At 47.8% G+C, this 21252-nt stretch overlaps 1 protein-coding gene across 1 annotated transcript; it reads left to right on the top strand.

Annotated features, from left to right (window-relative positions):
* The first annotated feature begins 8797 nt into the window (after positions 1-8797).
* Positions 8798-14736, top strand: LOC114814957 (serine protease 30-like). Its single transcript, XM_029074398.2, has 5 exons — positions 8798-8948; positions 9138-9300; positions 9644-9915; positions 10878-11029; positions 13890-14736. Exons 1-5 carry the CDS (start codon positions 8888-8890, stop codon positions 14091-14093), a joined length of 852 nt encoding a protein of 283 aa, XP_028930231.1. The 5' UTR covers positions 8798-8887; the 3' UTR covers positions 14094-14736.
* The last annotated feature ends 6516 nt before the right edge of the window (positions 14737-21252 follow it).

Below are 21252 nucleotides of genomic sequence, written 5' to 3'. Positions count from 1 at the left end.
TATGCCTCTGCTTAACTCTCCCTCCTATAGCTGAGACAGGAAGAGCACTGGAAACTCTCCAAGTGCTGGGATAGGTGCAAGTTAATTAGGTTGGACACAGTCCCTGCCCTGCTTGGGACTCAACCAAGCTTATGTGAGCACTTCCTGTGTGCAGAGCACTATAGTAAACGCTTGGGAGAGTACATTATAACAATTAAACAGACACACTCCTTGCCCACAACAAGTTTACAATATAGACAGAGAGGCAGACATTAATTTAAATAAATTAATTGCAGACATGTACATAAGTGCTATGGGACTGGGGTGGAAGGTGGTGAATAAAGGGTGCAAATCAGGGCAATGCAGAAGGGAGTGGGAGAAAAGAAAATGAGGTTTTAGTCAGGGAAGGCATCTTGGAAAAGATGTGCCTTCAATAAGTCTTTGAAGGTGAGGAAAGTAATTGTCTGGCTCACTCTTCTGGCCCTTTTTTTTTTTTTTTTAGCTCCAAGGGATAGGACAGGAAAAGTTCAACTGCAGGCCTTGCCCAAAAAGTTGTAAGAAAAAAGCCAATGACTTCATTCCCTTGGAGTTAATATCCTGGAGGCATTGATACCTCTCACCCTGGAATTATTAGCCCCTGTTCGGTAGGTCTTCCCTGACTTGAGAGAAGCGGTCAGACTAAAGGACCGTAGTGCTCTATTAGATTGTAAACTACTACTACTTATGTCTACTTACTGTATTGTACTCTCCCAAGTGCTTAGTACAGTGCTCTACACAGAATAAATACTCAATAAATACCACTGATTGATTGATTGAGGGAACCCCAACGGGTCACCATTGCCAAGGGTTTGATCATCCAGCCAAATTTCAGGTTCCAAATCCCACAGAGTTTCCCATTAGCCACAGGATGGGGCAAGAACATCCTTTTGAGCAAGTCCCCTTTGGTCTCCACCACCACTTGGCTGAAAATATCGAATCCCCTCTTCTAGGTGAGCAGGTTGAGAGGGGCTGCTTAGAAATTACCTCACGGTAACACTCCTCTCCCCACCAATCAGATAAGCAGGTTAGTGAGTAAAAGAGGGCTTAATCTAACAGTCAGTCATATTTATTGAGCACTTACTGTGTTCAGAGCCTGTAATAAACGCTTGGGAGAGTACACTATAACAATATAACCTTTCCCTGCCCACAAAGAGTTTTTAAAAACCACTACAGGGGATAAGATACCCAGAATGCATGACCGGTAACCAAAATCACATAACAATGATAATATTTTCATTCATTCAATAGTATTCATTGAGCGCTTATTATGTGCAGAGCACTGTACTAAGTGCTTGGAATGTACAAATCAGTAACAGATACAGTCCCTGCCCTTTGACGGGCTTACAGTCCTATCGGGGGAGACGGACAGACAAGAACAATAGCAATAAATAGAATCAAGGGAATTAATATCTCATTAAAACAATGGCAAATAAATAGAATCAAGGAGCTGTACATCTCATTAACAAAATAAATAGGGTAATGAAAATATATACAGTTGAGTGGATGAGTACAGTGCTGAGGGGATGGGAAGGGAGAGGGGAGGAGCAGAGGGAAAGGGGAGAAAAGAGGGTTTAGCTGTGGAGAGGTGAAGGCGGGGGGGGTAGAGGGAGCAGAGGGAAAAGGGGAGCTCATTCTGGGATGGTCTCTTGGAGGAGGTGAGCTTTAAGTAGGTTTTTGAAGAGGGGAAGAAAATTAGTTTGGCAGAGGTGAGGAGGGAGGGCATTCCAGGACCACGGGAGGGCGTGGCCCAGGGATCGATGGCGGGCTAGGCGAGAACGGAGGACGGTGAGGAGGTGGGCGGTAGAGGAGCGGAGCGTGCGGGGTGGGCAGTGGAAAGAGATAAGGGAGGAGAGGTAGGAGGGGGCAAGGTGATGGACAGCCTTGAAGCCAAGAGTGAGAGTAATATTTAAGCACTTCTATGTGCCAAGCACTGTTCTAAACTCTGGGGTAGATACCAGGTAATCAGGTTGTCCACACAGTCAATCCCCATTTTACACATGAGAGAACTGAGCCACAGAGAAGCTGTGACTTGCCCAAGGTCACACAGCAGACAAGTGGAGGAGCTGGGATTAGAACCCATGACCTCTGACTCCAAGCCTATGCTCTTTCCACTAAGCCATGCTGCTTCTCATGATGCAGACGAGAACAACTTAGCCCTAATCCTCAGCCCTCGCTAACAAAGAGAGTTTCCCCTCTTACTTTCCCAAGCGGTCCCTGGCCTGCCTCCTGAAGCTTGCAAATCATCATCAACTTGATCATCCATCTTCAACCCTACCTGCAGAGAACAAATATGGCCTGGTGGAAAGAGCATGGGCCTGGAGTCAGAGAACCTGGATTTTAATCCTGGCTCTGCCACTTGTCTGCTGTGTGACCTGGGCAAGCCACTCTGTAGGCCTCAGTTACCTCATCTGTAAAATAGGGATTAAATCCTACTCCCTCCTAAGACTGTGAACTCCATGTGGGACAATAGTATTTATTGAGCACTTATTGAATCACAGCACTGTACTAAATGCTTGGGAAAGTACAATGAAATAAAGTTGAGAAAGACCATGGCTTAGTGGAAAAAGCAGGGGCCTGCGAGTTAGAGGACCTGGGTTCTAATCTCAGCACTGTCACTTGTCTGCTGTGTGACTTTGGGCAAGTCACTTATAGTGCCTTCATCGGCAAAATGAGCGAACTGAGGCCTAGAGAAGATAGGTGACTTGCCCAAAGTCACACAGAATGAGGCAAAATGAGGATTTTCAATACCTGTTCTCCCTTCTACTTAGACAATGAGCCCTATGTGGGACCTGATTATCTTGTATCTTCCCCAGTGCTTAGGACAGTGCTTGACACATAGTAAGTGTTTAAATACCAAAATTATTATTGTTAGTATTATTAATAATACTAATAATAATGAGCATGATACCAGCCCACAAGAAGCTTACAATCTAGGGGATGCTGGGCTTTTATAGTGCTCTCATCCTATGAGGGCTGGAGGGCCTTTAGTCTCTGCCCCAATCCCTAGTCCTACCCACTGAGTTCTTCATTCAACCCAGAGCCCAAAGTGGTTTTGCTGCCAACCCATCCTGAATCACCTGCTTCCCATGAGACTTCTCCCCTCTGCATCACCCTAATTTGCTCCTTTATTCATCCCTCCCTCAGCCCCAAAGCACTTATGCTTATATCCTTCATTTATTTGATATCAATGTCTACCTCCCCTTCAAGACTGTGATCTCATTTTCAGCAGGGAATGTGTCTACCATCTCTGTTGTATTGTACTCTACTAAGTGCTTAGTACAGTGGTCTCCACACAATAAACACTCAATAAATACCATCAATGATGATTGACTGTGTGCTAAATAATGATGATATTTGTTAAGGGCTATGTGGCAGGCACTGTACTAAGCGCTGGGGTGGATATGAGCAAATCGGGTTGGACACAGTCCTTGTCCCACATGGGGCTCACAGTCTCAATCCTCATTTGACAGATGAAGGAACTGAGGCCCAGAGAAGGGAAGAGACTGACTCAAGGTCACACAACAGGCAGGCGGCAAAGCCGTAATTAGAACTCATGACCTTCTGACTCCCAGGCCCAGGCTCTAGCCACTACACCATGCTGCTGCTCACTACGCCATGATTACCCATCGACACAGCAAGGTTCCATTTTCACTTGCACGCATTATTGTGGTGTGGTGCACTCATCTAGTGCTGGGGTTATAAGCTACGACTGCATGCATGAACAGAAACTTACCTGCAGCAGCATCATTTTCAAAAAATGAAAGCCAGCCCCCACCTCCACCCTACCCCCCCTACACACACGCCCTGGAAGAAAGGCTTGAGAAATCCTTGAGAAGCAGCGTTGCCTTGTGGAAAGAGCATAGGTCTAGGAGTCAGAAGGACCTGGGTTCTAATTCTGGCTCCACCAGTTGTCTGCTGTGTGACCTTGGGCAAGTCACTTAACTTCTCTCTGTCTCAGTTCCCTCATCTGCAAAATGGGGATTAAGACTGTGAGCCCAATTTGCAACATGAACTGTGTCCAACCTGATTAGCTTGTAACTACCCAAGCACTTAGTATAGTGCCTGGCACATAGTAAGCACTGTGTCATCTTGAGTAAGTCACTTAACTTCTATGGGCCTCAATTCCCTCATCTGTAAAATGGGGATCAAGACTATGAGCCCTGTGTGGGACAGGGATTGTCCAAACCACTTTGCTGTATCTACCCCAGCGCTTAGTACAGTACCTGGCACATAATTAGCACTTAAATCCCACAATTATTATTATTATCATCAAATACCTTTTCAAAAATTCTGACACTCAAACCGGTTTTTGTAACACAAACGTGAGAGGAACTAGGTCAAACTGTGGTGAAAAGGAGATGCTTAAGGAAAGCATGATTCATTAGATGTGCATATTTGTAGTTGGCAGTGAGATCTTATCAGTTTTTGTGGATGTGGTAGAAAACCCCTCATCCCCACTGTGAGCCTGCAAGGTTGGTTATACTTGAACCCTTACAGGCAGGCTTCCTCTAGTTATATTAGATGAAGATTAGACATAACTCACTATTCAACCACACTCTGTTCCTCGAAATTAGGGTTCTATCAGTGGCCACTTGGTGGGGTGTATTTTCCCAGAGACTTACAGGTCCTTAGTGAACCAGCCCCAGAAGAATGGCGGGGCCCACCAGCAAATTCTACCAGGACAAATCTGTCATTTTGGCTGCAAGAACAAATCGGTTTAGGCACGAAGGGCTGGTGTGGGTGAACACCGGTGACGTCAGCATATGCGGTAACAGCTGACCTCTCGGGAACTCTCTGGAAAGGTTCAGGATGAAATGACGGTATTTTCCAAAGTGAGACTTGGGTGGGACTTATGGGGAATAGGCCTAGTGACCTGAAATCCCAGAGGAGACCAGGAAAGGCAGAGAAGGGAGTAAGAAAGAGAGGTGACACAGGGTGGGGGAATAGAAAAGTCAGGGAAAGGAAAGAGAGAGGGAGAAAGAGAGGCAGAACCAGATGAGCAGAGGAAGTAACAGACATAGGAGGTGGGGGATCAGACACACTACCACACAATCTCTCCTGCCATATTCATATCTCCAAAGTTTTCACGGAAAACGCTGAGCCATGGTACAGGGGCCATTCATATGAAAGTGGAATCAGACAGGAGACAGGCCAGCTGAAATTTGAACCGACATTCATAAAACCAGAACACTGGCCACTTCATTCCCTTCCAAACCTCAGGCAGCTGCCTCCCACCCCCTCAAACTTCTGGTCCAGTTCCCATCATCTTCTGGTCCAGTTCCCATCATCCAACTCACCCCCACCCCATAGCCTCATGAAGAAACTTCAGGTCTTTCCTCCATTGCACTTCCTGTGAGACTTCCTGCCCGAACCTTCTTTCCATGAAACACAATAGGGGAGTGGGGGGTGAAACCACGAGGGTCTGATCATGAAGAGGTGCTAATCCTTTCCTGGAACCCAATTGCTCCACCACCCAGTTTTCAGTTCTGTTCTTTACATGTCAGTTGTCCTTTCCATCTAGTGAAGGCCAAGGCAACCTGGTCCCCAGCTCTACCACCCACACTCCCAGAATTCCCTCTCCCTTCAGAACTCCTAATCCCTTTCAATCAATCGTATTTATCAAGCGCTGTGTGCAGAGCACTGTACTAAGCGCTTGGGAGAGAACAATATAACAGAATTAGCAGACATATTCCCTGCCCACAATGAGTTTACAGTCTCTCAAATTCTACCAACTCAGTCGTCATCCATTTCTAATGGCCAAGCCATGCACTGCCTTTTCTGCTCTGTACTCAGCTTCTCTTCCCCAGATCAGATGTCCTGAAAGACCTACTCATCATCCCCAAATCTAAGGCCCTTCCGGTCTAAAATACTTGCAGGTTCCCGTGGCACCAAACTAGGCATTCTGGGTTTACTGGATTTCTGTGGGTCTGAGTTCCAGTCCTCAAATGACCCACGGTATAATTGAGGGAAAAACACCAAATTATCTACCAAAACATGGCTAGATGCACAAGGGAACATAAGCTCCTTGTGGACAGGGAACGTGGCTACCAACCCCGGAATGTGTCTACGAACCCTGTTACACTGTACTCTCCCAAGCACTTCTTATAGTGTTCTGCATACACTAAGTGCTCTATAAATAGGATTGATTGATTGATCGATTGAAGGAAGGTTTCCTGGAGGAGGGTGTGCTATGCAAGCTACAGAATGGAGAAGCAATGTGACCTACTGGATAGAGCACGGGCCTGGAAGCAGAAAGACTTTAGTTCTAATCCTGGCTTTGCCACTTGTCTGATGTGTGATGTTGGGCCAGTCACTTCATTTCTCTGTGCCTCAGTTACCTCAACTCTAAAGTGAGGATTAAGTCTGTGAGCCCCATGAGGGTCATGGACTGTGTCCAACTTGATTAGCTTATATCAACCCAGAGCTTAGTACAGTGCCTGACACATGGTAAGTGCTGAATGAATAACAAATACGATTTTTTAAAAAAAGAAGGATGAAAGTGAGTTGTTTAATTAAGGTTAGGGCATGAGGGCACAGACTCGGTTGTGACCAGGGACAGGGTGTGGGATCTGAGTAGATGAAGAGAGGGGCAGAAACCAGAGCTAATGAGTGAAGGATTTATCTGGCAGGTATTGGTCGGTGATCAGGGAACATGTATAGGGTTTGGGTGAAGGAGAGGAGGAGTGGGAAAAGGCCAATCCAGCAACAGGTAATGGTGCAGGATGACAGCGATCTGCCCCAGGAAAATAATCTCTGTGGGAGGAGGGAGAGGAAGGGAGCAGAACCATAAATTGCTATGGGGAATAAGGCAGCAGACTTCCCTTGGAGGCCAAAGACAAAGCTTTGCGGGGATGGGTTTGGGAGCGCTGACTGTGATAACGGGGGTGCTGCCGATCCATAAGTCCCCACTATCGCCCTCCCCCAGATCTCAGTTCATTTATTCATTCATTCAGTAGTATTTATTGAGCGCTTACTATGCACAGAGCACTGTACTAATCACTTCTCACCTAGAACCTGGATTCCCTACTGGAATCTCCTGGCTCTCCCACGTCCCCCCAGTGGAATTCCCAAGATGGCAGAGCCCTCCCTTCTCCCTCTCTGTAGACCTCTTCTCTGATGTGTTTTCCCTCCATCCGAACCAGGGACCCCGGGCCTAAATACTAGTACTTGGAACGTAGTTTTTGGCACATAGTAAGCACTAAACAAATACCACAATTACTATTATTAATATTATTGCTATCATTATTAGCAGGGATCAATTCTATCCCTCAGTCCTCTTCCATTTCCTACCTTCCTCTCTGGGTGTTATTTCCATCTTCTACTCCTGCCCGTTTCCATGCCTGGATCCATAAACTTTGCTGGGATCTTCTTCGGGAGTAAAGGGCATCTTCATCTTCACCCTGTCTATGGGAAGAAACGAGGACCCAAGGTTGCTGGTCAGACGGTTCCCTGTGATGGCACCATGTCATCATCATTATCAGTGGTATTTACTGAGCACTTCTTTGCCAAGCACTGTACTAAGGGCTTGGGAGAGTGCAATACAACAGAGTTGGCAGGCACATTCTCTGCTCTCAATGACCTTTCAATGGAGGTGGGCTCATGAACTGGTCACTGATACCATTTATACCGTCATTTGTGGCCTAGTGAGAGTCAGATGACCTGGGTTCTACTCCCAAATCCGCCACTTGTCTCCTGTGTGACCTTGGCCAAGTCACTTAACTTCCTTGTGCCTCGATTACCTCATCTATAAAATGAGGATTAAATCCTCCCCACTCCAATTTAGACTGAGAGTTCCATATGGGACAGAGGCTGTGACCGACGTGATTAACTTGTATTTCCCCCAGCATTTAGTAAAGCGTGTGGCACAAAGTAAGCATTTAACAAGGACCATACAACAAACACCATTCTGATTGGCCAGGTCTCCATGAACCAGAGTGGACTGGAAAGAGCATGGGCCTGAGAGCCAAAGGATTTAGGTTCTATTCTCAGTTTTGCCCCTCGTTGCTGTATGATTTGGAGAAAGCCACTTCACTTCTATGGGCTTGGTTTCCTCATCTGTAAAATGGGGACTCAGTGTCCATTCTCCCTCCCCCTTAGACCATGATCCCCATGTGTCACACAGTCCGACTCTGTCCGACCTAATTATCTCGTACCTACTCCAGCGCTTCGTAGAGTGCTCAGTACATTAAAGTGCTTAAGAAGTACCACAGTGAGAGCAGAAGATTACTGCCCTATCCTCATTCTTCCCCCGACAGCTCAGGGTCTTTCTTCCTGTCACCCAAACCTCTAGGGATGCTTTGGAGATTCCCTACCAACCTCACTTGGCTTCACAACGCTTGGCCAAGCCCCAAGTTTGACATCACCTCTTCACATCCTGTGTGGTTTCTTCTATAGAGTCTGTCTTGGGGTTTTAAGTGAGAGAGAGGGAGAGCAAGAGACAACGACATACTGGAGACAAGACCACGGTAGGCAACCCAATCCCTTTCCCTATCTTAGGTATCCAGCCCTATTCCTTCTGTCCAGAACCCAGGCCTCCTGGCCTCATCCCACATCTCCCCTCTTCCACGCCACTCCCCTTCCAGAATCAGCTACCCTATCCCCTAATCCTCTATCCCCATCTCCCCTCTGCTCTTCCAATCCAGGTGTCCTGCAACCCTGGTTCCCAGTCCAATTCCCAGCACCAGCCCCAGTGACTTTCCGCTTCCCCAGCTGGATCTTCTCTGTATTAAAGCCATTGCTCCCAACTCCCTTCTCTCTCTCTTTCCTCCAGGTGTCTCCTTGTCTTGTTCATTGTAATCACAAGAAGCACTTAATAAATACCACTGATTGATTAATTGATTGGTTGGTTGGTTGGTTGGTATCCCAGAGGATGCTGTGGCTGCTGTTCCTGCCAGTTCTCACCCCAGGAAGTTCCATGTCTGGAGACCAGGGTGAGTTTGCAGGCCCCGTCATTCAACTTACTGGGATTCTGGGGAACTTTGGTCACCAGGGTCAGCTGAGAACTGCTCAACTCAAGTCAGGAGCCAGTGGGCTGGGGATGGTACCTCTTGGGAGGGCAAGGGGAGACAGGACCTAATCCTCAACGACCGGTTCTCATAATCTGTTTGACATCTCTCCAGAGCATGGGTGGGCCAGGGATTTGCTGCATATCGTGGGAGGCCAGGATGCCAAGCTGGGAAAATGGCCGTGGCAGGTGAGCCTGAGATACTCTGGAGGACACATCTGTGGTGGCTCTCTCATCCACCAGGATTGGGTGCTGACCGCTGCTCACTGCTTCAAAAAGTCAGTATCTCCCCATTGCCCACCCCACCCCTGGGTTCAGAGGCCGGGAGTGGGAGGGATTCGGCTGAAAAAACCATCTGGGGGGAGGGGAGGGGTCTGGTAGGACAGGTTATCAGGAAAGATTGTCTTACTAGCCTGGGAATCTCCTTCCCAGAGCCAGCCACATCTGAATAGCATCCAACGTCCACGGTAGACCGTAAGCTTTTTTGTGAGCAGGGAACACATCTACCAACTCTGTTGCACTATATTTTCCCGAGTGCTCAGTACACTGCTCTACACACAGTAAGCGCTCAAAAAAAATGAACGGTTGATTGATGGATTGTCTTCCTCCCTCTCCCTGCAGCTCATTAGCCCCCAAAGACTACCAGATCCACGCAGGAGTGCTGAAACTCCAGCCGGCAAATCCCTCAAGGCTGATGGAAGTGAAGCAGATCGCCATTCACCAAAGCTATAGGGGAAATGCTTGGCGTGGGGGGGACATCGCACTGGTCAAGCTGAACCACACAGCAAAGCTCTCCAAATCCATCAACACAATCACGCTCCCCAAGCCCTGGTGGCAGGTGCCCCTGGGGACTAAGTGCTGGGTGACAGGCTGGGGGGAAAATGAGGAGAGAGGTGAGATGATGCATTATACCTCGAAAGTTTTGCCCCATTAGCCTTATTCAGACCAATGTCCCCTCAAGACTGTTTTCTTACTAATCTCTGATAATAATATGTGGTATTTGTCGATGCTTAACAAATACCATTATTATTATTATAACTATTATTATTTGCTTACCATGTGCCAGGCACCCTTCTAAGGGCTGGGGCAGATACAAGATAATCAGGTCAGACACAGTTCCTGTCCCACATGGGGCTTGCAGTCTAAGCGGGAGGGAGGACAAGTAGTTCATCCTCATTTTCAGATGAGGAAACTGATTCACCGAACAGTGAAGTGACTTGCCCAAGAAAGTTAAATGGCAGAGCTAGCATTACAACCCACACCCTCTGACTCTCTCCCAGGCCCACTGCTCGTTCCACTGGGGGCTTCTCTGTTCAGCGATGAGAGGTGGGGAGATTATATTCGCCTTTCCCTGAATGGAAACCTGCCATCACTGACCTGGCGCCATCAGCACGGCACGTGTTCCTTTTTCCTTCCAGCCTGCTGTCACCTCAGCTCCCTTCAGAGAGGGGTGTCACGGTAGGGGGATGGTCAGCAGCCGCAGGGAGGGACTCACATCCAGGTCACTGACTGGACAGCAGCCCTGTCTGCCCTTCACCTCCCAATCCTTCAGCACTTTCTAGGGTCAGGAGGGAGAAGGTGTCCCCAGAGCCAGCTGCATTTCAGGATTAGACTCGGTATTGTCATCCTTAGCCTGGCAGGTCTCTGTACCCATCTCTGTAAGTAACATCCAGAGAAGGAGGGATGTCTGCTCTGTTTCTCTGCTCTCTGCCCACAACAAATCCATCCCCCCTGCCCTGCCTACCCCCTCCTGGCCCCAGCAGCAGGATCTCCTCTTTCCATACTGACCCATCTTGAGACCCCAGCCCAACCCAGGGCTGGATACAACTCTTTTCATGCTCCCTTTTCCCCACAGTGCCACTGGATAATCCCAAAATCCTTCAGGAGTTGAAGGTTCCCGTACTGGACCCACAAATTTGCCAGAGGATATACAACAAGAAAGACAAGCTTTTCCAGGACAGCATGATCTGTGCTGGCTACGAAAAGGGAAAGAAAGGTATCTGCAAGGTAAGTTCCTTCTGCTCAGAGCACAGTGGCTTCCTGGGGTCTCAATCAATTCCCCGTTACACCGAGTCTGGGCCCGGACAGATTTGAACTCCCCTCCCGCATTAGACTGGGAACCCCGTATGGGACAGGGACTTTGTCCGACCTCATTACTTTGCATCTGCCCCAGCACTTAGCACAGTGCTTGGCCCATAGCACTTAAATACCACAATTATAATTATTACCATTATCAGTATTCTGCATTCATAGCAGGTTGGACTGATTGGGTCTTATTTAGGTTGGATGCCTTTCTGAACATGGGCAGACAAGGGAAAAAAAAAACCTCTCTCCTGGACTGGGAGGAGAACTAGCACCTAGTGAGTGCTTTATTAATAGCATCATCATCATCACTATTATCATCTTTAGTTTTATAGCATTTCATAATTGGTTTGGACAGGCTCTAGTAAAGTCTAGCAGGCTAGCTCCACCCAGACAAGGGATTTTGCCCCAGCAGTTTCTGAAACAGAAAATCAGCTCACAACTCGGAATCCCAACCCCACCACCCGCCAAGACAAAAATGGTTTTGCATGAGCTGTCAATTTCCCAACTGATAACCTTTTCTGGAGCACAGTCAGTCACAGGGAAGGATTCGGGCAAGGAGGAGAGGGATAGCAAATGGGGGAAATTGTGGCCTAGTAGATAGGGCACATATCTGGGAGTCCAAAGGCGATGGGTTCTAATCCCGTCTCCGCCACTTATCTGCTGTGTGATAAGCAAGTCACTTATTTTCCTTTAGTGGTATTTGTTAAGTGCTTAGAGAAGCAGCTTGGCTCAGTGGAAAGAGCATAGGCTTGGGAGTCAGAGGTCATGAGTTCTAATCCTGGCTCCGCCACTTATCAGCTGTGTGACTTTGGGTAAGTCACTTAACTTCTCTGCGCTTCACTTACCTCATCTGGAAAATGGGGATTAAGACTGTGAGCCCCACGTGGGTCAACCTGTTTACCTTATATCTACCCCGTGCTTAGAACAGTGCTTGGCACATAGTAAACGCTTAACAAATACCAAAATTATTATTATTACTATATGCTAGACGTTGTTCTAAGCCCTAGGGTAGATGCAAGCTAATCAGGTTGGACACAGTCTATGTCCAACATAAGGTAATTGGGGCAGACGAGTGAAGTGACTTGCCCAAGGCCACACAGCAGACAAGTGAAAACTCCTCACCATTGGTTTTAAAGCACTTAATCATCTTGCCCCCTCCTACCTCACCTTGGTACTCTCCTACTACAACCCTGCCCACACACTTCGTTCCTCTAATGCTAACCCTCTCATTGTACCTCGACCTCCTCTATCTCGCTGCTGACCTCTTGCCCACATCCTAACTCTCTTCCCCAGTTCAAAGCCGTACTGAGAGCTCACCTCCTCCAGGAGGCCTACCCAGACTGAGCCCTCTCTTTCCCTCTGCTCCTCCTAACCTCCCCATTCCCCTGACTCCCTCCTTCTGCTCTCCCCCTTCCCCTCCTCACAGCACTTGTGCAAATTTGTAATAATAACGATGGCATTTGCTAAGCGCTTACTATGTGCAAAACACTGTTCTAAGCGCTGGGGTAATACAAGGTAATCAGGGTGTCCCATGTAGGGCTCACAGATTTCATCCCCATTTTACAGATGACGGAACTGAGGCCTAGAGAAGTGAAGTGACTTGCCCAAAGTCACACAGCTGACAAGTGGCAGAAGTGGGATTAGAACCCACGATCTCTGACTCTCAAGCCCGGGACCTTTCCACTGAGCCACGCTGTATATTATTTATTACTCTATTTTGTGAATGGTGTGTATATATCTATGAATCTATTTATCTTGATGATATTGATGCCAGACTACCTGTTTTGTTTTGTTTTGGTGTCTGTTTCCCCTGTTTAAGACTGTGAGCCTGTTGTTTGGCGGGGATTGTCTCTATCTGTTGCCTAATGGTACATTCCAAGTGCTCAATTAAATACAATTGAATGAATGAATGAATCCTACCTCTGGCCTGGAACACTCAGCAGCGTGGCTCAGTGGAAAGAACACGGGCTTTGGAGTCAGAGGTCATGAGTTCGAATCCCAGCTCTGCCATTTGTCAGCTGTGTGACTGTGGGCAAGTCACTTCACTTCTCTGGGCCTCAGTTCCCTCATCTGTAAAATGGGGATTAAGACTGTGAGCCCCACGTGGGACAACCTGATTCCCCTGTGTCTACCCCAGCGCTTAGAACAGTGCTCTGCACATAGTAAGCGCTTAACAAATACCAACATTATTATATCAGACAGATAATTGCTCTTTTCCACTTCAAAGTCTTATTGAAGGCACAACTCCTCCAACAAGCTTTTTCTAAGTCCACCTCTTCTCCCACTTCCTTCTGCATCGCCCTGATTTGCTCCCTGATTTGATCCCTCTCTCCCATCCCCACGGCTCATACGTATATATCTGTATATATCGGTAATTTATTTATGTATATCAATGTCTGTCTCCCCTTCTAGACTGTGAGCTCATTGTGGGTAGGGAATGTGTCTGTTTATTGTCATGCAGTTCTCTCCCAAGAGCTTAGTACAGTGTTTTGCACACAGTAAGAGGTCAATAAATACAATTTAAAGAATGAATGAATGACAGAGCTGAGATTAGAACCCAGATCCTTCGGACTCCCAGGCCTATGCTTTATCCATTCGGCCACACTGCTTCTAAGTGAGTGGAACCCGACATAAGGGAGAGACCGAGATCATCTCAGGAAGGGAGCAGGACATCAGACCTCCCCTTCAAACCTCAGCGGCTGGGCCTGAGCGGGGCCGATCAGGCTGGCTGCAACTCTCTTACTTTTCCCTGTGCTCCTAACGCTCCTCTCTCCCACTGCAGGGAGACTCGGGGGGCCCCCTGGCCTGCAAGATCAAAAGAGTCTGGACCGTGGTCGGCGTGGTGAGCTGGGGAGCAAGCAGTGCTGAGTCCCATTTCCCAGAAGTTTACACCAAAGTCTCAAACTACACAAGGTGGATCCGTCAGAAGATCCTCAGAAGAGAAGCGGAGGCTGATTCTCCTCAGAAAGGTCCCTTGCCAGCGTAGCCTTACCGCTCCACCCTATTCCCTGCTCTACCCTCAGCCTTCCAAGACCCAGTCGGGTTTCTCTTTCTCCCCCGATCACCTCCCACTGCTCAGTGGGACACTCCCCCTACCCTCAGGCCCCTTTACTCCTTTCTCCTCAGCCTACTTGACCTCCCCGGTCTTGACCTCATCCGTCCAGCTCCGTCTGAGACCCTCGCTGCCTCCTCAACAGTCTCCTCCAATCGAATAGGCACATCTCTAGGGGTCAGGCAGAAGGGGGCAAAATTGTGCCCTTGGGATTTCAGGCCCCTGGCGTTCATTTCACGTGTGTCACGGTGTCTTGTGAGAGAACGGGGCAGCTAGCGGTTGCTGGTGTCAGGATGCCTGGAGTTTTAAGCCAGCTCTGCCCTTGCCCACATGAGTGACCTTTGGCCACCTCTGAAAGGTCCTCAGCTGCCTCATCTGCTGGTAGAAATCCCTGCCTGCTCCCTCAGGGGCTCAAACCCAGTCAACAGAGTCATTTCCAAACCCAGAGTCAGAGGGGGAGATGCAAAGAAGAATCTGGAAATCTAGTTTAACCATTGTCAATTTCTGCCAGCCACTCGATCAATTAATTATATTTATTGAGCGCTTACTCTGTGCAGAGCACTGCACTAAGCATTGGGAGAGCAAAGTATAACAATATAACAGACACATTCCCTACCCACAGTGAGCTTACAGTCTTGGGGGGACATTAATAAAAATAAGTAAATTATGAATATGCACATAAGTGCTGTGGGCCTGGGAGGGTGGATGAATAAAGGGAGAAAGTCAGGTTGACGCCTGTATCCTCAAAGGAGGCAGAGGTTTGCCAGGGGTGGTGCCTGGTTCCTCAAGGCAGGGGTCAGAGGAAAGTTCTGAGTCTCTCTTGGGGGATGGGGTGGGGAGGAGCAGGGAGTGGTGGGGGCTGGGAAAGGAAGGAGGTCACCCTGTGCTGTCGCTTTTCATTAAACTGTCTACAAATAGAGAAAAGGAGCGTGGTCATGTGTGGTCTTTTTCCGGGAGGAGGGGCTGGCCCAGAAGACGGACTGGGCCAGGGGAATTTAGGGATGAATCAAGCTTTTAATGGTCTTTGGTCCCTAGGGTCCCTGGCAAGACCCTCAGAGGGGCCTGAATGAGGGGGACATAGATCCTGACAGATTCCTCCTCAGACTCCTCTTCCTTTCCAACCCAGCTCCCCGCAGATCGGACTCTTCCCTCACTCTAATTCTCTGCCCCAACTGTGCCTGGATACCCAGATGTACTTATTCAGCCTTACCTCGCCCTGGCACCAGCTGCTCTGTCTCTCCACTCGCCCCGGCATCCCTGTCTGTGCCCTTCCAAGGTTATTTCCACCGCTCTCTGGGGAGAAACCCAGAACACTCCCCCTTGGAAGCGAGTCAGCCATCCTGAGCATAGCAAAGGCAGAGGGGCAGGGGGAAAGGCTGTCCCGTAGATGGAGCTTGCTGCTCCCACTGTCACCATCACCACAGGCACCCCGCGAGTGACAGTGATGGCAGGAAGCAGGAAGAGAGGGCGAGCCCTCCCCTCTCTGATGGTCGCCCCTTGCCACCGCATCATCCCTGAACCTTCATCCCTTCAGGAGGGGCTGCATCGGGGGGTCTTCCCTCCAGGAGCTCTGACTTGCGGCACTCCCCCAGGCAACAGCAACTCCAGAGACTAGCCCGAGGTGACTGCGGCTCTTCCCAGAGCAAGAACCAGTCAATCAATGATACTTAAGTGTTTACTGTGTGTGGAGAACTATAGTAAGCTCTTAGGAGAGGACATTACAACAGAATTGATAGACGTGTTCCTTGGCTACAGTGAGCCAGAAGGAGGCAGGGCTGCATTTTGGAAGAAAAGCATTATGGGAGAGGGGCAGACTTGCCGTCTTGCTTTTTCGATCCAAGTAATCCTCTTCCCACCCAAACTTCATCCTCTCCCTGGTTCTTCCATCACTGTAGACAATGTCACTATCATCCCTATTTCTAGAGCACTGTCCTCAACTCCTCTCATCCAACCCACATATTCAATCTGTCACCACATCCTGTTGGTTCTACCTTCACTACATCTCTAAAATCCACCCTTTCCTCTCCATCCAAACTGATACTATGCTAATACAAGCACTTATTCTTTCCTGCCTGGATTACTGCATCTGCCTCATCACGGACCACCCAGCCATCTCTCTCTTCCCATTCCAGTCTTTACTTCACTCTGCTGCCTGGACCGTTTTTTTCTAAAATAACACTCAGTTCACATCTCCCCACTCCTCAAGCACCTCCAGTGGTTGCCCATCCACTTCGGCATCCAACAGAAATCCTTTACCATCAGCTTTAAAGCACTCAATCACCTCACCTTCTATCTTACCTTGCTGATTTCCCACTAGAACTCATCCCACTCAATTCACTACTCTAATGCCGACCTATTCACTGTAGCTCGCTTTCATCTGCCTCATCACCAACCCCTTGTCCACATCCTGCCTCTGGCCTGGAGCTCCCTCCCACTTCATATATGACAGACCACCACTCTCCCCACCTTCAGAGCCTTAAGCAGGTCACATCTCCTCCAAGAGACCTTCCCCGACTAAGCCCTCATTTTCCCTATTCCTCTTCCTTCTGCATCATCTATGCATTTGGATCTGTCCCCTTTAAGCACTTGATATTCACTGCAGCCCCTCAGCACTTATATGTGTCCATAATTCATTTTTTATTATAATTTATAATTTATTTTATGCATGTCTTCCCCTCTAGACTGTAAGCTCATGGTGGGCAGGATACATCTCAGTGGAAAGAGCCCGGGCTTTGGAGTCAGAGGTCATGAGTTCGAATCCCAGCTCTGCCACTTGTCAGCTGTGTGATTGTGGACAAGTCACTTAACTTCTCTGTGCCTCAGTTACCTCATCTGTAAAATGGGGATTAAGAGTGTGAGCCCCACGTAGGACATCCTGATTCCCCGTGTCTACCCCAGCGCTTAGAACAGTGCTCGGCACATAGTAAGCGCTTAACAAATACCAACATTATTATTATTATTATTTAACTCTGTTATATTATACCCTCCCAAGTGCTTAGTACAGTGTTCTGCACTAAGTGCTCAATAAATACCATTGATTGATTGATTCTCTAGGGAGAGAAGTGGAAGGTTGTTTAGGGGTGTGTCTTTTTTCTTTCCTTCTCTCTAATGCTCTTCCTTTCTTCTCTGTACTTCAGGCTCCACTCTCTTTCTGCCCTCATTCTCTGACTCCTCTTCTCTATGCTCCCCCATCTCTGCATCTCACCCCTTCAACTTGATTTCTTTCCTGTTTTTTTTCTCACTTTTAATCTCAGACCACTAACCCTGAACCATTAAAACCCAACCATTTTGGTAAATATGGTTATCTCACTCCAGGCGTCTTAATGGCATGATATTCTCTCTCATAGTGATTTCAGCTTCTCAGCCCTACACCCTGCTCCCACTCTCTCTAACACGACAAGAAATCAAGAACAGTAGTTGGGGCAGATGAACTGGGCTCAGATGCAGAGCAAGTCCCATTCAGTTAATTAATCAATATCATTTACTACTGGAAAACAGCATGACCTAGTGGAATGGGCATGGGTCTGGGAGTCAGGAGATCTGGGTTCCAGTCCCAGCTCCAACTGCTGTATATCCTTTGGCAAACCACTTAACTTCTCTGTGCCTCAGTTTCCTCATCTGTGAAATGGGGTTTCAATACCTATCTTCCCTCCTATTTAGACTGCAAACCCCGAGGGGGACAGGTATCTATCCCAGCTCTTACATTAGTGCTTGACGCATAGTAAATGCTTAACAAATATTATCATTATCATTGTTTATTGTGTCCTCTCTGCAAAGCACTCTACCTAAGTGTGTGGGAGAGTGCAATCCGATAAGTAGACCCAGTCTTTTCACTTCAGTGATCTTACAGATCCACTGTGGGTTCAAGCCATCCAGTGTACTGTTTGTTGGCAGGTACACTTTCTAGGAATACCCACTAGCTAAATGATTTGTATATGGAGAGCAGATAGACTTGGAATTGGCTCCTTTCTTTGGTTTGTTGACAAAGAATATATAATCTCAAAAAATCACTGCTGTTAAAACCTCTCCTCCTTGACTCCTTAACAGTAGTCTTCCTTGAACAACAGTAATAATAATAATAACTGTGGCATATATGAAGAATCTACCATGTGTTAAGCAATATTCTAAGGGCTGGGGTAGGTACAAGCTAATCAGGTTGGACACAGTACCTGTCTCTCATGGGGTTCACAGTCTTAATCCCCATTTTACAGATGAGATAACTAAGGTAAAGAGAAGTTAAGTGACTTGCCCAAAATCACATAGCAGACAAGTGGTGGAGCCAGGATTAGAACCTAGATCCTTCTGACTCCCAGGCCTGTGATCTATCCACTGTGCCATGCCGCTTCCCTTGACAGTTTCTGCACTTCCCTACCGGTCAACTTTTGCTGTTGTCTAGTGACTGTCTTCTCCCAACCACTCTGCGCCTGGCCCAGCTCCCAGTCGCACTCTGGAGACTGGCTATCCCCACTGAATTATTGCATCATCCCAACTGAATTACTGCATCAGCCTCCTTTCTGATCTCCCATCCTCCTATCTCTCCCCCTCATCCGTAAAATTGGGATTAAGACTGTGAGCCCCACATGGGACAACCTGATTAACCTGCATCTGCCCCAGCGCTTAGAATAGTGTCTGGTACATAGTAAGTGCTTAACAAATACTATGGGGAAGCAGCCTGGCTTAGTGGAAGGATCCCGGGCTTGGGAGTCAGAGGTCACTGATTCTAATCCCGACTCTGCCATTTGTCAGCTGTATGACTTTGGGTACGTCATTTAACTTCTCTGTGCCTCAGTTATCTCATCTGTAAAATGGGGATTAAGACTGTGAGCCCCACATGGGACAACCTGATTACCTTGTATCTACCCCAGTGCTTAGAACAGTACATGGCATTAAGTAAGTGCTTAACAAATACCATTATTACTATTAGCTCCCCAAAATCTCCCCTGCCCCGCCCCAGCCCATGCCCCGCCCTGTCCCCCCTCCCCCCACCGGCTCCTTTAACTCTCCCATCTTTCCCAGCAGTATCTCAAGAGGAGATCTCCTTCCTTCTCTCAAAATTCACCCCCTCCACCTATGCCTCCAACCCCGTCCCTTCACACCTAATTAAATCACTTGTCCCCTCCTTTCTTCCCTCCCTAACTGCCATCCCCAACTGTTCCCACTAAATTGGCTTCTTCTTTACTGCTTTCAACTATGCCCATTTCTCCCCTATCCTAAAAAAAACCCCTCCCTGATCCCATGGCTCCCTCCAGTTATCTGTCCCATCTTCCTCCTACCATTCCTCTCCAAAATCATTGTTGTCTCAAGTTCCTCTCCTCCAATTTGCTCCTTGACCCCTTCCAATCTGGCTTCTGTCCCCTTCACTCTATAGAAACTGCCCTCTCAAAGGTCACAATTCATCTCCTTATTGCCAAATCCAATGTCCTCTACTCCATCCTAATCTTCCTCAACCTCTCCATTGCCTTCAACACTGTACCACTCCCTTCTTCTGGAAACATTATCCAACCTCAGCTTCACTGTCAATGACACTCCTACTTCTCCTCCTATCACTCTGGCCACTCATATTCAGTCTCTTTCACAGACTTCTCTTCTGCCTCCCACCCCCTCAATTGTGGGATTCCCTGAGGGTTCAGTTTTGAGTCCCTTTCTATTCTCCATCTACAGCCACTCCCTTAGAGGACTCATTCAATCGCATGACTTCAACTACCACTTCTATGCAGGTGATTCCCAAACCTACATCTCCAGCCCTGATCTCTCTCTCCCTCTCTCTAGTCTCACATTTCCTCCTGCCTTCAAGACATCTCTACTTGGATGTCCTTTCTTCACCTCAAACTTAACAATATCTAAAACAGAACTCCTTATCTTCCCACCCAAAATCCATCCTTCCCCTGACTTTCCCATCACTTTAGATGTCATCGATATCCTTCCTGACTCACGAGCCCGTAACCTTGGTGTTGTCCTCAACTCCTCTCTCTCATCAAACCAACACGTTCAATCAATTACTAAGTCCTGTGGGTTCGACTTTCACAACATCGCTAAAATTCCTCCTTCCCTCTCCATCCAAACAGCTACAACACTAGTTGCAAGGCTTAGTGGAAAGAGCAAGGGCTTGGGAGTCAGAGGTCGTGAGTTCTAATCCCAGCTCTGCCACTTGGCAGCTGTGTGACTTTGGGCAAGTCACTTAACTTCTCTGGGCCTCAGTTACCTCATCTGTAAACTGGGATGAAGACTGTGAGCCCCACGTGGGACAATCTGATAACTTTGTATCTATCCCAGTGCTTAGAACAGTGTTTGGCACACAGTAAGCACTTAACAAATACCACCATTATTATTATTAGTCCAAACAATTATCCTTTCCCACCTTCATTACTGTATCAGCCACCTTGCTGAATTCCCTTCCTCCTGTTTCTCCCAACTCCAGTCCACAGTTCACTCTGCTGCCTGGACCATTTTTCTACAAAAACGTTCAGACCACGTTTCCCGACTTTTCAAGAACTTCCAGTAACTGCCCATCCATCTCTGCCTCAAACAGAACAGTATCATCAGCTTTAAAATTCATTCAATAGTATTTATTCATTCAATAGTATTTATTGAGCGCTATGTGCAGAGCACTGTACTAAGCACTTGGAATGTACAAATCGGTAACAGAAAGAGACAGTCCCTGCCCTTTGACGGGCTTACAGTCTAATCGAAAAAAGCACTCACTTCGCTTCCTCCTACCTCACCTCGCTATTCTCCCCCTACATCCCTTCACTCACTTCACTCCTTTAATGCTAACCTTCTCACTGCCGACCTCTCGTTCACGTCCCGCCTCTGGCCTGAAATGCCCTTCCTCTTTATAACCAGCAGACAGTTGCCATCCCCAACTTCAAAGCCTTACTGAAGGCACATCTCTTCCAAGAGGTCTTCCCTGACTAAACCCTCTTTTCCCACACCCTTCTGCATCACCCTGATTTACTCCCTTTATTCATTCTCCCTCCCAAACCCACAGCATTTTGTACATATCTGTAATTTTATTCATAATAATGTCTGTCTCCCCGCTCTAGACCAGAAGCTCATTGTGGGCAGGGAATGTGTCTGTTATACTGTACTCTCC

This window comes from Ornithorhynchus anatinus, chromosome 11 (genome assembly GCF_004115215.2).
Source record: "Ornithorhynchus anatinus isolate Pmale09 chromosome 11, mOrnAna1.pri.v4, whole genome shotgun sequence".
Lineage (NCBI taxonomy): Eukaryota > Metazoa > Chordata > Mammalia > Monotremata > Ornithorhynchidae > Ornithorhynchus > Ornithorhynchus anatinus.
This window is presented reverse-complemented; position numbering and strand designations above follow the sequence as displayed.

Excerpts from the sequence above, each read along its gene's own strand:
- LOC114814957 (XM_029074398.2), top strand. The coding sequence starts at position 8,888 with ATGCTGTGGCTGCTGTTCCTGCCAGTTCTCACCCCAGGAAGTTCCATG. Across the intron at positions 9,301-9,643 it reads GCTGCTCACTGCTTCAAAAA|CTCATTAGCCCCCAAAGACT; the intron begins GTCAGTATCTCC and ends CTCTCCCTGCAG. Across the intron at positions 11,030-13,889 it reads GAAAGAAAGGTATCTGCAAG|GGAGACTCGGGGGGCCCCCT; the intron begins GTAAGTTCCTTC and ends CTCCCACTGCAG.